This window comes from Podarcis pityusensis (genome assembly GCF_964106645.2).
Source record: "Podarcis pityusensis genome assembly, chromosome: Z".
NCBI classification, from domain to species: domain Eukaryota; kingdom Metazoa; phylum Chordata; class Lepidosauria; order Squamata; family Lacertidae; genus Podarcis; species Podarcis pityusensis.
This window is the reverse complement of record NC_138044.1, coordinates 29,650,987-29,664,314: the sequence shown is the minus strand read 5'-3', so window position 1 is coordinate 29,664,314 and position 13,328 is coordinate 29,650,987. Positions and strand designations below refer to the sequence as shown.

General features: G+C 43.9%; 1 protein-coding gene across 9 annotated transcripts in view; it reads left to right on the top strand.

Annotated features, from left to right (window-relative positions):
* HDX (highly divergent homeobox) overlaps positions 1-13,328 on the top strand; it is a 51,938-nt gene that overhangs the window by 12,753 nt on the left and 25,857 nt on the right. For all 9 annotated transcript variants that reach the window (XM_080991259.1, XM_080991256.1, XM_080991257.1 and 6 more), the window contains one exon: positions 8,533-8,586. In XM_080991259.1, coding sequence (XP_080847385.1) covers positions 8,533-8,586 — 54 coding nt within the window. The remainder of the gene's footprint in view (positions 1-8,532; positions 8,587-13,328) is intronic.

Below are 13,328 nucleotides of genomic sequence, written 5' to 3'. Positions count from 1 at the left end.
CGAATCACATCTGCCTTTTGTTTCCTTTTCATTGCTACTTTGGCCTAAAGCCTCTTTCCATGAATGGTAAAGGTAACTCCAGTGTGCCTTTGCTTGAGTCTGTCTCACCATTCCTGCTCTCTTCATTTGCCTTGAAAGAGGTATCATGCCTGGACTTTTCACACATTCAGTGTTCAAAACTCCCATTGTTCCATGTGCATTTTGTGACACAGAATTTCATTAGCACAAGCAGTTTCTGAGCTCTGGGTGCAGTACTGTGCTGAAGATTTCAGACTTCAGAGTGGAACAAAAGGGGGAGCTTTTTCTGCCTCCCCACTTCCAGCTACTCTCTGAAGAATATTAGGGGGGTGGGCAGGGAAAGGACTAGACCATGTGAAAAATGAACATAATGTTTTAGCTGCAGTTCATTCATTTTCAGCTTTGTATTCTTGTTATTAAAAAGATTGCCTAGACATTCTGTTGTTGCACCCATAACCTAGGGTTTCATACCTCAATTTCTAACACTGCTCATATTTACAGAGGCAGTGAAACATGACAGTCTTAGCTTTTTTGCTTTGGCACTTGCTGCAGTTGCCTAAGCCACAAGGATGCTGGTACCAGGCCTAGAGAGGTTCTGGTTAGACCTGCCCAGGATTTGTGACCAGTTACGTTAACCTGATCTCAGGAGGAGGAGGAGTTATGCTAAGACCAGACCATGTCATTACTGAGGAGGCAGGTTTAGTAGTTGGTTGAAGACTATCCCTGCCCCCGGTCTTGACCGGAAGGGTACTGAAATTGACAAGGGAGACCCACATGACCTTATGGTGCTGCTTGCAATGCCAAGTCAATGATTCACAAGACGGCTGTCATCCATGACTTGATCGTGGATGGAGGACTTGATCTGGCATGTGTAACAGAGACTTGGTTGGATGAAGCAGATGGGCCTGTCCTTGCCACTGCTTGTCCACCGGGCAACCCAGGTCAGCGATGGGGGTGAAGATGCTCCTTCAGGAATACCATTGATGGCCTTCCAGCTGATGCCTTGATGGCCCGCTGCAATGTGGAGTTAACCAGGGCTATTGACTGTCTGGCTCTGAAGTGCCCTCACTGGTTGCATTGAGCTCAGACAGCCCCATGGTTTTCCCCAGAGCAGAGGGCGATGAAATAATCGCTGAAACAGCTAGAGAGCCGGTGGCAGAAAACTCATTCTGAATCGGACCGGACACAGGTTAGAGCTCAGTGTTGAGCCTACCAAGTGGTAATAGCGACAGCAAAGAGGATATTCTTCACCGCCTCTATTGCATCTGCAGAAAACAGCAGCAGAGACTCTTTTCAGGTGGTTCACAATTAAACAGAACCACCTTTGCCATCGGGGCCTGGTAAGGACCCCAAGATCTCCTGCAAATTTTTTTTTGCAGATAAAGTCGCTCAGATTCGGAAAGAGGTAAACTCCACCTTGGGAGCAGGGCCAGGGCAGGAGAGTGCTAGAGTCCTGTCTAGTCAAGTTGCATGGGATCAATTTCAATCTGTTACCTCCATGGATGTGGACAGGCTGCTTGGACAAGTGAAACCGACCACCTGTCTCCTTGATCCTTGCCCATCCTGGCTCATAAAAGCAAGCTGGGAAGGGCTGGGCAATGGTCTCTGTGGGGTGGTGAATGCTTCCCTCTGTGAGTGAGCTTTCCCAGACCTGCTGAAAGAATTGGTTATTAAAATATCTTTGGACCCAGCCAATATGGGCAACTATCACCCAATCTCAAATCTTCTATTCTTCAGCAAAGTGATTGAGTGGGTGGTTGCTGAACAGCTCCAGGCATGCCTGGAGAATGCGGACCATTTGGATCCTTTCTAGCCAGGATTCAGGCCACTTCATGAAACTGAATCTGCCTTGGTCACACTGGTTGATGATCTAGGCTAGGGACAAAGGTGAAAGCTGATTCCTGGTTCTGCTGGATCTCTCAGCGGCTTTTGATACCATCAATCACGACATCCTTCTGAATGTCTAGTGGGACTGGGGGCACTGGGGCACTGTTACACAGTGGTTCTGCTCCTTCCTCCTGGGCCGTGTCCAGAAAGTGGTGTTGGGGGATGAGTGTTCAGACCCCTGGGCTCTCACTTGTGGGGTGCTTCAGGATTCCGTCCTCTCCCTCATGCTTTTTAACATCTATATGAAGCCGCTGTGAGAGATCATCAGGGGGTTTGGGCTGGGTGTTCATCAGTATGCGGGTGATACCCAGCTCTACCTCTTTCAAATCAGAACCAGTGAAGGCGGTGAAGGTCCTGTGTGAGCACCCAGAGGTGGTTGGAGGATGGATGGCGGCTAACAGATTGAGGCTGAATCCTGACAAGACAGAAGTACTGTTTTGGGGGGACAAGAGGCAGGCAGGTGTGGAGGACTCCCTGGTCGTGAATGGGATAACTGTGCCCCTGAAGGACCAGGTACACAGTCTGGAAGTCATTTTGGACTCACAGCTGTCCATGAAGGCACAGGTCAATTCTGTGTCCAGGGCAGCTGTCTACCAGCTCCATCTTGTACAAAGGCTGAGACCCTACCTGCCCGCACACTGTCTCACCAGAGTGGTACATGCTCTAGTTATCTCCTGCTTAGACTACAAGTGGTGCCTCGCAAGACGAAATTAATCCGTTCCGCGAGTGTCTTCGTCTAGCGGTTTTTTTGTCTTGCGAAGCAACCCTATTAGCGGATTAGCGCTATTAGCGGTTTAGCGGCTATTAAAGGCTTATCGGCTTAGCGGATTAGCTGCTAAAAGGCTATTAGCGGCTTAGAAAAAGGGGGGGGAAAGCGAAAAAAAATCTCAAGACTCGCAAGACATTTTCGTCTTGCGAAGCAAGCCCATAGGGAAATTCGTCCTGCGAAGCAACTCAAAAATGGAAAACCCTTTCGTCTAGCGGGTTTTCCGTCTTGCGAGGCATTCGTCTTGCAGGGCACCACTGTACTGCAATGTGCTCTACATGGGGCTACCTTTGAAGGTGACTCAGAAACTACAATTAATCCAGAATGTGGCAGCTAGACTGGTGACTGGGAGTGGCTGCCGAGACCATATAACTCGGGTCCTGAAAGACCTACATTGGCTCCCAGTACATTTCCGAGCCAAATTCAAAGTGTTAGTGCTTTAAAGCCCTAAATGGCCTCGGCCCAGTATACCTGAAGGAGCGTCCCCACCCCCATCGTTCAGCCCAGACACTGAGGTCCAGATCCAAGGGCCTTCTGGCGGTTCCCTCACTGCGAGAAGTGAGGTCATAGGAAACCAGGCACAGGGCCTTCTCGGTAGTGGTGCCCGCCCTGTGAAATGCCCTCCCATCATATATCAGAGAAATAAACAACTACTGTATCAGACTGTTAGAAGACATCTGAAGGCAGCCCTGTTTAGGGAAGTTTTTTATGTTTGATGTTTTATCATGTTTTTAATATTATGTGGGGAGCCAGAGTGGCTGGGGAAACACAGCCAGATGGGCAGGGTATAAATAAATTATTATTCTTATTATTTGTTATTTTATTTAGTAGTGAATGGTAAAATGACCCTTTTATAGTGAAAGAGTGAAATTCTATGGCTAGATTAGCAGTTCAAAAAATATTGTTTCCAAATTTCTTTATTAATGTGGAGAGAAAATTGTACATGGATTTGGCTCCAAAAAAGTTGGCTTTTAAAACATACATTTACCATCCTATTGCACTATATTTGGAGTGGATGTGGAGATACTTACCTCATATTATGGGCGGATAGTCACTTTTTATTCTGCTACTGATTCACCTTTTAAATTCTGCTGCCAGATATAGATACTACATAGTTACCAACGCTTTTAACTACCGTATTTTTCGCTCTATAAGACGCACCTTTTCCCTTCTAAAAAGTAAGGGAAAATGTGTGTGCGTCTTGTGGAGCGAATGCAGGCTGCGCGGCTAAGCCCAAAGCCAGAACAGGGAGACGGAGCGCTGCGCAGTGCTCCGTCTCGCTGTTCTAGCTTCTGGCTTAGCTGCGCAAAGCCTCCGCATGGCAGCGGGATGAAAGCACCCCGTTGCTCTGCAGAGGCTTCAAAGGCTGTCCCCGAAGCCAGAACAGCAAGAGGCAATCCCAGAAGCCAGATCCCTCTTGCTGTTCTGGCTTCTGGGGTTCAGAATTTTTTTCTTCTTGTTTCCTCCCCCCCCAGACTAGTTGCGCCTTATCGTCCGGTGCGTCCTATAGAGCGAAAAATACGGTATATTCTGGTAATGGCAGTAATTTAGGTATGGTACAAAACTAGCTAGAGACATTTTAGAATTAAATAAAAGTAATTATTTATTATAAAGTATAAATGTGAAATAAATACTATACAGTTCTTCCAATTTGCTACTGTGTCTTTAAGACCTACTTATATTTGCTGTCATAGGGTATCTTTCAATGACAGTTACAGAGGTTTACATAAGCCTGGCTGCTAAAACTTTATTCCTAACCTTATTTAACTTAAAAGCCAATAACACTTAGTCCCTTTCCCATAGTCAGTTGCACCACCAGGTGCTGTAGACTTCAGCTGGTTTTCTTTGAGTGAGGCTTGCAGGTAGTTCTCACTTTGGTCCAACTCAGAAGCTCCTGAAGGGATTCTCCTCACTGCTTTAATGCCTTTACATGACCTCACTGCCAATATTTGGCTTAATCCAGTGATTCAGTTTTTTGGGGGGCAGGCTGTGTACGAAGCTTTCCTTTAGGCTCAATAGCCTCTTGCCCATCTTCTGCTTCTGCTTCCCCTTCAGCTGCCTACTCCAGCCTTCTCCCTCAGCTTCTCTTCCTCAGTCTCTGTCTTCCTCTTCTTTGTCTCTCTCCCTCTGTCTCCCTCTCTCTGGTCAGCAGTTTCCCTCAGTCAGTAGTAAAATAGGCCTATTTATGTTCTAGGTGGCTTGTCCTTCAAACCAGTCAAATTTTAGTGGCATAGTATTCTCTCCCTCCCCTCATCAGAACACTTTCCCCATCCATTGAGTGGCCAAAACTCTATTCTAGTAAACACATTTTCGAGGGTGATTTATCCATAGTGTTTGTACTATGAAAAAAACTAGTTTCTGATTTTTTAACTTGGAGATTGTGTTCAATATATGCAAGCCTTTAGTGTGCAATGTTTCTGTTTGGGAAGGGCCCCCAATCTGGATCCAGGACCATGGTGAATGGATTCTTTCCTTGTGCACTACGTTTGTACCAAATTTCCATTCCTTACAAAGCTTCCTTTAAGAAATCAGTGGAAGCTTTCTCATGGGGCTAAAAACCGCCTTTGGGTGGGTTTTCTGTGAGATCACACAAAATGTGGGGAAACAGCTCCACCCCCGACTTAGATCTCATATTTGAAGAGCATAGATTATGGGCTATTGGACTAGCATTTATCAGTTACAGAAACAACTGTCTTAATGTTTTTGGTTTTATTTTGTTTGTTTTAAAAAAAACACTAAGCAAAAATGCTTTCTATTTAGATGATACAGGTGAGTGTTGTGGTTATCTCCTGCCATTCCAAATCCTGCTTGTTAATTTGCATTTCACAGTAGAGTTTAGATTTCTTTGGGTAATAAAAGAATAAAAACCTGTGGGGTATGTTTCATGGAAAAGGTTGATAGGCTAATTACGGGTTATTTTTCCAGTTTGAAAACCAGAACAATTGTGATCTTTTGCTTGATTATGAAAAGCCATTGACTGGGGACAGAGCTCATTTTATCTTGGCAATTTCAATGTAACAAAATCTGATTATAGAGGAACAAATTGCTAATGGCTTTCACTGCATGCAAATTTTTGCCAGCAGAAATAGTATTGCATTATGTTCAGCAATGTGATACTTCTAGATATTGAAATGTACTTTTCCTTTGGGATGAAATGTTTGTCTTGAGATGTAGTACTTTTGATATTTTAAAATACTTTAAAATAGTGTGTTCTTAATAGAAATTCTATTAGTATTTTTTAATAGAGTACACTTGAAAAATAGTCATTCACTTTCAGAAGCAAACCTTGCTCCTATAGCGTGGCATGCATAGAAAACACTGGTAGTGTGCAGGGCTACAGCCATGTCACATCAAAGTAGCCTTGGCTTGGAAGCTTCCAAACTGTTTGCTGTGCTAGGAATGGGACAAGCCACAGCAGACTCTCTCAGTGACAATGATGATGGTGATGATAATAAATTATTTATACCCTGCCCATCTGGCTGGGTTTCCCCAGCCACTCTGGGCAGCTTCCAACAAAAGATTAAAAATACATTAAAACATCAGTCATTAAAAACTTTCCTGAACAGGGTTGCCTTCAGATGTCTTTTAGAAGTCAGATAGTTGTTTATTTCTTTGACATCTGATGGAAGGGCGTTCCACAGGGTGGGTGCCACTACCAAGAAGGCCCTCTATCTGGTTCCCTGTAACTTCGCTTCTCGCAGGAATGGAACCGCCAGAAGGCCCTTGGAGCTGGACCTCTTTGGGCTGAATGATGTGGGTGGAGATGCTCCTTCAGGTATACTGGGCCGAGGCTTGTGCCCAACCGTGTACAAGCTACTAGGCTATAAAAGAACTTTACCAGACACCTGTCCACATCTGTCTGCTACAGAGTGTCTTTAATAGGAGGCCTGGCAAATTATGTGTCCAGCTTCCTAAAAAGGAATAATTGTTCACTTTTGATGAGTAGTTAACTTCACAGCTGCTTAGGTTGATAAGACAGATCCTGCCAGATCAGATCAACAGTAAAACAGCCAGCGGGTTTCCGGCCTGATGTCATGGTCATTGTGGTCGAGCTCTTCTGCCCTCCAGGGCAGTGGAGCTGTCCGAGCAGGGGAAAGCAATAATTTATGAGGAAAAATTCCTGGCAAAGCTCCTCAGGGGATTCTGGGGAGTGCACGTTATCCCAAGGTGTCGCTTAAGCCTGGATCTGCCAGCTTGAAAGGCAGAACGGGTGCGACCTGGGAAGTGTGTCCCTGCCATGAACGAACCTCCGTCTTTGGCATGATCTGTGATCAGTTCCTCAAGAATTTTGAATATTGGCTTTACTTAAGGGGCACTCCCCTGCAAAAGGAAAGAATCGTGTGTAGTTGTTATGATGTTATTTTGTCTGAGGAATACTGAGGATACTGAGGAAAAGAAAGGGGGCACTGATTTATGCTCAACAAAGAGTTTTTACAATGTTTTTCTATACCCTCCCCTCCTGACCAAGGTAAAAGTAAAGGGACCCCTGACCATTAGGTCCAGTCGTGGCCGACTCTGGGGTTGCGGCGCTCATCTCGTTTATTGGCCGAGGGAGCCGGCGTACAGCTTCCGGGTCATGTGGCCAGCATGACTAAGCTGCTTCTGGCGAACCAGAGCAGCACACGGAAACGCCGTTTGCCTTCCCACCGGTGCGGTACCTATTTATCTACTTGCACAGTGACGTGCTTTCGAACTGCTAGGTTGGCAGGAGCAGGGACTGAACAACGGGAGCTCACCCCGTGGCGGGGATTCGAACTGCTGACCTTCTAATCGGCAAATCCTAGGCTCTCTGATTTAACCCACAGCGCCACCTGCGCCCTATGTTCCTGACCAATGTAATGGACCCTATTTAAATTAGCTTTGGACTGAACCAGGAGTGGAGGAGAGAGTAATTTGGCAAGACAAAGGACAGGTAATTACATCTGACAGGACTTTATGTATGTGACTTTATTCTTTAACTGGCGGGCTCAGGAAAATAATCCCCAGAGTTTTAATGGCAGAGCAGGCATCTTGTCGGGGCGTTATTTATAGCTCTGTAAGGCCTTGAACAACGGAAGGAATGTTTTCAAAGGAGTGGAATGTGAATGGACAAAGGACGATGGCATAAATTATCACTGCACACCAGGTCTGGGAACAGAGTTCTGGAAGAACTACACATGTGAAGTGGACTTTTATCTGTTTGAGAAACAACCGAGGTTGCATATTATGAACAACCTCCATCTGAGGATCTTGTTTCCAATCTAAGTGTGAAGATTTTATTGGATAGCCTTCTCCAGGTCAGCTGAAACAGAGATTCTCATTCAGGTGCCTAGCTGGGTGATTCAGACTACAGATGACATTTGGACTCATTGTAGGGGAACATGGACTTAAGGACGATGGCACCCAGATTAATGTGAGAGTAGTTGGTTTGTTTGGGCTTAATATCACCAGGATGGACTTCAAGACACTGCTGGCAACATAAGATAGTCAAGACAACACAAGAGCCAAGCTCAGTATTGGAGATGGAAAAATCTCTGACTCCTGAGGCCCACCTGCTCCCACACTTGACATCTTATAATGTCTGGGGGAGAGTGGGTAGAGCTACAGCTTTAGAATGTGCTCCCAGGTGTTCCTCTGCATGTGTGGCTTGTATTTGGTGCCTTTTAAATTTGGCACCAAATGCAAATCCATGACTAGAAAGGAAGATGATGATTCACCCTTTAAAGTTGAATCACTTGACTCCAGGTGACTGGCTGGGGGCGGGGCGGGTATGGACCAGTTCCAGATGCAGTCCACTGACCAGGTACAGTTTCCCTGGTCTGTGACAACAGTTGTGTATCTTCCCAAATCCATTTTGAAGAATATTCTTTTTCTTTCCTCAGATTTCAGGAAATCTTCCTGCACCTTGGACTATGGGGAGTTCACGAAAAAGAGCTGTAAGTACTTCTCACTGAAGCAGTAAGTGAACAAAGTGCAGACTTAGATTAGGTATTTTAGGCTTAGAACTTTTAAACTAATACGAGTAGGGTTTTAAATAAAGTTTGTCTTGAAACGAAATCTTTCCTCCCCACCCACAGCCCCCTTCCTGCTTCCTCAGCATCTCCTGTCAAAGTGCAGAGATGACATTGTTAGATATGTGTAACCCACACTCAGAAGAATGCACTGTCTTTCCAAGCAACTTTGCATATTCACATTGCCTTTGCCATTGATAGTAATTCTGATTTATGTTACACTTAACTTGCAACCTTGTAAAATGCTCGAAGCATCTCTGTCAACACTGACAGTAGTGAATGAGAAAGGGTGAAGATTATCATCTGCATTCATGGAGATCCTAAAAGTCTCCCCATTGACAGTAATGTTTCCTATATTTTATTAATAGCTAGCAGTATCAACATGGATTTCTCACTGTTGGCTTAAATAATGGCAAAAGCAATAAAACTTCAAAATTAAACCTGCTGTTAGGAATCCTCCTTTTGTAAGATGGACTGCAATGTATTTCCAGTTGTCAAATAATTCTAGTGATGGATTGGTGTCACTAAAATCAACTGGGAAAGCTCAGTGGAGTGAAAAATAGCATGGCATAGCCCTTTGGAAATGCAGAATAAGACTTAAAAGGAGATGGGCATTGCTAATGGCAAGAGTAACAAAGACGTCTCTAATGGATGGCTCTCAAAGTAAAACCTTCATATTTAGAATTTATAGTCCATTTCAACTAACTATTGAAAGCTCTCCTCTTACATTCTGTGTGCCTCTAAATAGTTTTGCCTTCTCCTTTTCTGTCTCATTTAATTAATTTAGAGAGAATGAAACCCAGGCTGTCTGGCACATAGCGAAAGGAAAATGCAATGACAGAGAACTATAAATCTTTCAGTTCAGCAATAACTCTAAATCTACCATGGAAAAACAACAGTGCACAGACTCTGCTTTTAGTGTTGTTGGTTAACTATCTAACTATTAATTTGTGGTGGCATTGAATAGCCTCAATCTCCGCAATTGAATATGCTTTTAAAGCAATTTTAAACCTGTTTGTAGATGCTGTAGTCTTAACAAATGACACAATTTCTAGACTTTCATATAATCTCTCTATTTGCACAAGGAAATTGTATTCAAATGAGATTTGCTAAAAGGGTAAAGTATGTTATAAGTGTCTCCAGTTGTGCTAGGACAACAAAATAGCTCCATTGGTTTTGTGACCTAGGACAATCTTGAATGCTATTCTTAAATGAGCTGCAGATAAATTTTGACCCAAAGCCGAAGAAGTGTGCATGCACACGAAAGCTCATACCAATAACAAACTTATTTGGTCTCTAAGGTGCTACTGGAAGGATTTTTTAAATTTTGTTTCAACACTGTATAAGAGATTCATCTTCTTGATACTTTCAGCATCACATTCCCCCAAATATCAACGACAGCTAGGAAAGGGGCAAATACCTCTAGTACAGCTAAATTATGTGTGTGTTGAATGTGTTGGAGCATGTACTGACCCACCTTGTTCTCATCTGTGCTGTCATAATGTTTCTTTCAGCTGAGCTTCTTTTCCATTTCCCATTGACTCTTTGTGGGAGTGGGGCAGTGCAATCCTATTTTTCAGAACATAAGAATCCTCCTGAATTAGATGAAGAGCTCGTCTGTTCCAGCATCTTGTTTCTAACAAAGACCAACTAAATGATTTTGGGAAGTTTGCAGGAGATCTGGAAAACCTTCTGTTGTTTCCCCCAGGATATAACACCCAAGTATTTAGTATCCTGGAATTTATTGCTTCTAAAGAGTTACATTTTATTATCTAGGGCCTTATCCATAAGTTACTGCTTTCCTGACTCTCATTTGAAATCATCTATGTAAATCTCTCAAAGTTTGTTAGTTTGAATACACAGTATATTAATTTCGTTAAATCAATAAATTTCAGCAAAACCCTCACATACTGGTAGAGCATACACAGACACTTACAGGCCCCTCTAAAGACAACTATTACCAAGAGGATTCAGTCCACTTCTTAATGTAATCTTGGAAGGAGAATGTGTAGTATGCTAGCCCTGGAAAATAAATTCTAATCCCATGGAAGCACCCTTGTATGTGCCACTGTGCATGTGTAGGATCTCATACAGTGGTACTTTGGGTTACAGATGCTTCAGGTTACAGGCTCCACTAACCCAGAAATAATACCTTGGGTTAAGAACTTTGCTTCAGGATGAGAACAGAAATCGCACGGTGGCGGCACTGTGGCAGCGGGAGGCTCCATTAGTTAAAGTGGTACCTCAGGTTAAGAACAGTTGCAGGTTAAGAACGGACCTCCAGAAACAATTAAGTTCTTAACCCGAGGTTCCACTGTATTTGGTTTGTTTGATAGGTTATTATTGCAGTTGTACCTCAGGTTAAGTACTTAATTCGTTCCGGAGGTCCGTGCTTAACCTGAAACTGAAACTGTTCTTAACTGAAGCACCACTTTAGCTAATAGGGCCTCCTGCTGCCGCCACGCCGCCAGAGCACAATTTCTGTTCTCATCCTGAAGCAAAGTTCTTAACCCGAGGTACTATTTCTGGGTTAGCAGAGTCTGTAACCTGAAGTGTCTGTAACCTGAAGCGTATGTAACCCGAGGTACCACTGTACTTTTGTTTTAATGCATTTTTAAAATTTATACTTGATGCTCTTCAAATTTTGTAAACTGCTTATGTGCAAAGGGATTAATAAATTGAGTAAGTGCACAATAATAGTTCCTGGATAGGGAAGCTTTGTGGGTTAGTGGTTCCCAACCCCTGCTTTTGATATGGTGCCTTACTATAGATCAGAGAATCTAAAAATTGAAGCTTTTCTTATATATAGTCAGGCACAGTCTTTAAGCATTTGCAGTTGTGCTAGATTCTGTCCCAGGGGTTTCAGTCTTTGTATAATTGAGGCAGGAACCCCAGAGAGGTGTGAGGTTGCCTACTCTGGAAAAACTGCTCAGGAATCTTCACCTTAACTCCTTTCTTGGTGGAATGCCACAGGCATGAAAGCAGTTTTGGGATTTTAGCTGTTCAAGTGAACATGGTCTTAATTAGCTGAAGAATGTAATGCCAGATAGTTAAAAGAAAGGATAATTTTAAGGCCAATAGGTATCTCAAGGCATTGATAAACACCTCTTTATCCCATACCTCTGTTTTCTCCTAGTTGCGATGCAAGTGAACTTAGGTTAAAGAATCTTTAAAGGGACCCCTGACCATTAGGTCTAGTCGTGACCGACTGGGGTTGCGGCGCTCATCTCGCTTTATTGGCCAAGGGAGCCAGTGTACAGCTTCCGGGTAATGTGGCCAGCATGACTAAGCCGCTTCTGGCGAACCAGAGCAGCACACGGAAACGCCGTTTACCTTCCTGCCAGAGCGGTACCTATTTATCTACTTGCACTTTGACGTGCTTTCGAACTGCTAGGTTGGCAGGAGCAGGGACCAAGCAACGGGAGCTCACCCCATCGCGGGGATTTGAACCGCCGACCTTCTGATTGGCAAGTCCTCGGCTCTGTGGTTTAACCCACAGTGCCACCCGCGTCCCAAAGAATCTTTAGCTTTGGTTAAAGAATTGTGAGCGTTACCTTCAGCACAACATTGCCCATGCTGTGGCATAAGAGATATTTTTGCATGGTGGTTAGAAGGGGTATTTATTATTTATTTCAGATATTTATATGCTGCTTAGTATTCAGGGTATGGGGACAGGGAAAGGAAGCCCTTCAAAAGAGTCAGTGCTGTTTGCAGGCCATCCCTTACCCAATGTTGAAAAGAAACAAATGTTGACCTTCACACATGAGAAACCATATGTAATCTTGAGCATGACAGAGAGGCAGCCTCTACTTAGCCACAAGGGCTGCTTTTTATAGTGTATTAATTGAGGTTCTTTGCCAGAAAACCGTCTGACAACCAGTCCTTCAGAATCTGTATAACATGACTGATGAATTTAAGGCCAGGCAAGATGTGAATGATTTAGCAGACAGTGGTGCTTTAAAGGGCAAAGTGAAATCTTCAGTCAAAGAGCTTGTTTACATGGATTTATTTTTTTAACCACCTGCTTCCTAATTCTTGGTTAGTGACAATCACCATGTCACTTAAAAAATCCCTTTGCTTAGCGAGGTGCCCTGCTGGCTGTCCTCCAGTTTTGGAGTCTTCTTCCTTCTCAAGTTTGCCAAAGTCCAGCCCTGAGCCACTTGGGTGGCTTCTTATTTGGGGCTGGTGTTTAGTGACCAGAGATTAACGCCGCTGCCCCCGCAAAGTTCATTTTTTAATAGTACATTTTATATCCAGATTGGGGAACCTGTAACCCTTTAGGTAGACTCCAATTCCAATCAGCCCCAGCTGACATGTCCAGTAGTTAGGGATGATGGGAGTTGTAGTCCAGCAACATATGGAGGGCCACAGGCTCCTCACCCCTGTTTTATATTGTGCAAGTTGGCTTTGCAGCCAATAACCAATGGAGTTATTATGGTTCCCCCTCAACTTGCATGGTGAGGAGGAGAGCCATGCTTTTCCAGATAAATGCAGCCATATTTATCCCCCACAAGTGACCAGGCATGTGCTTTATCACCAGCCTAATTTACATGGTAACTTCTCATTTCATTCAAAGGTTAGGAGTTAGGAACTGGGCTTTAATTTTTGACTTTGCAACACCATGTGGAACACCTTCATTTTCAATTGTTGTCTCCTTTCTAGTACTT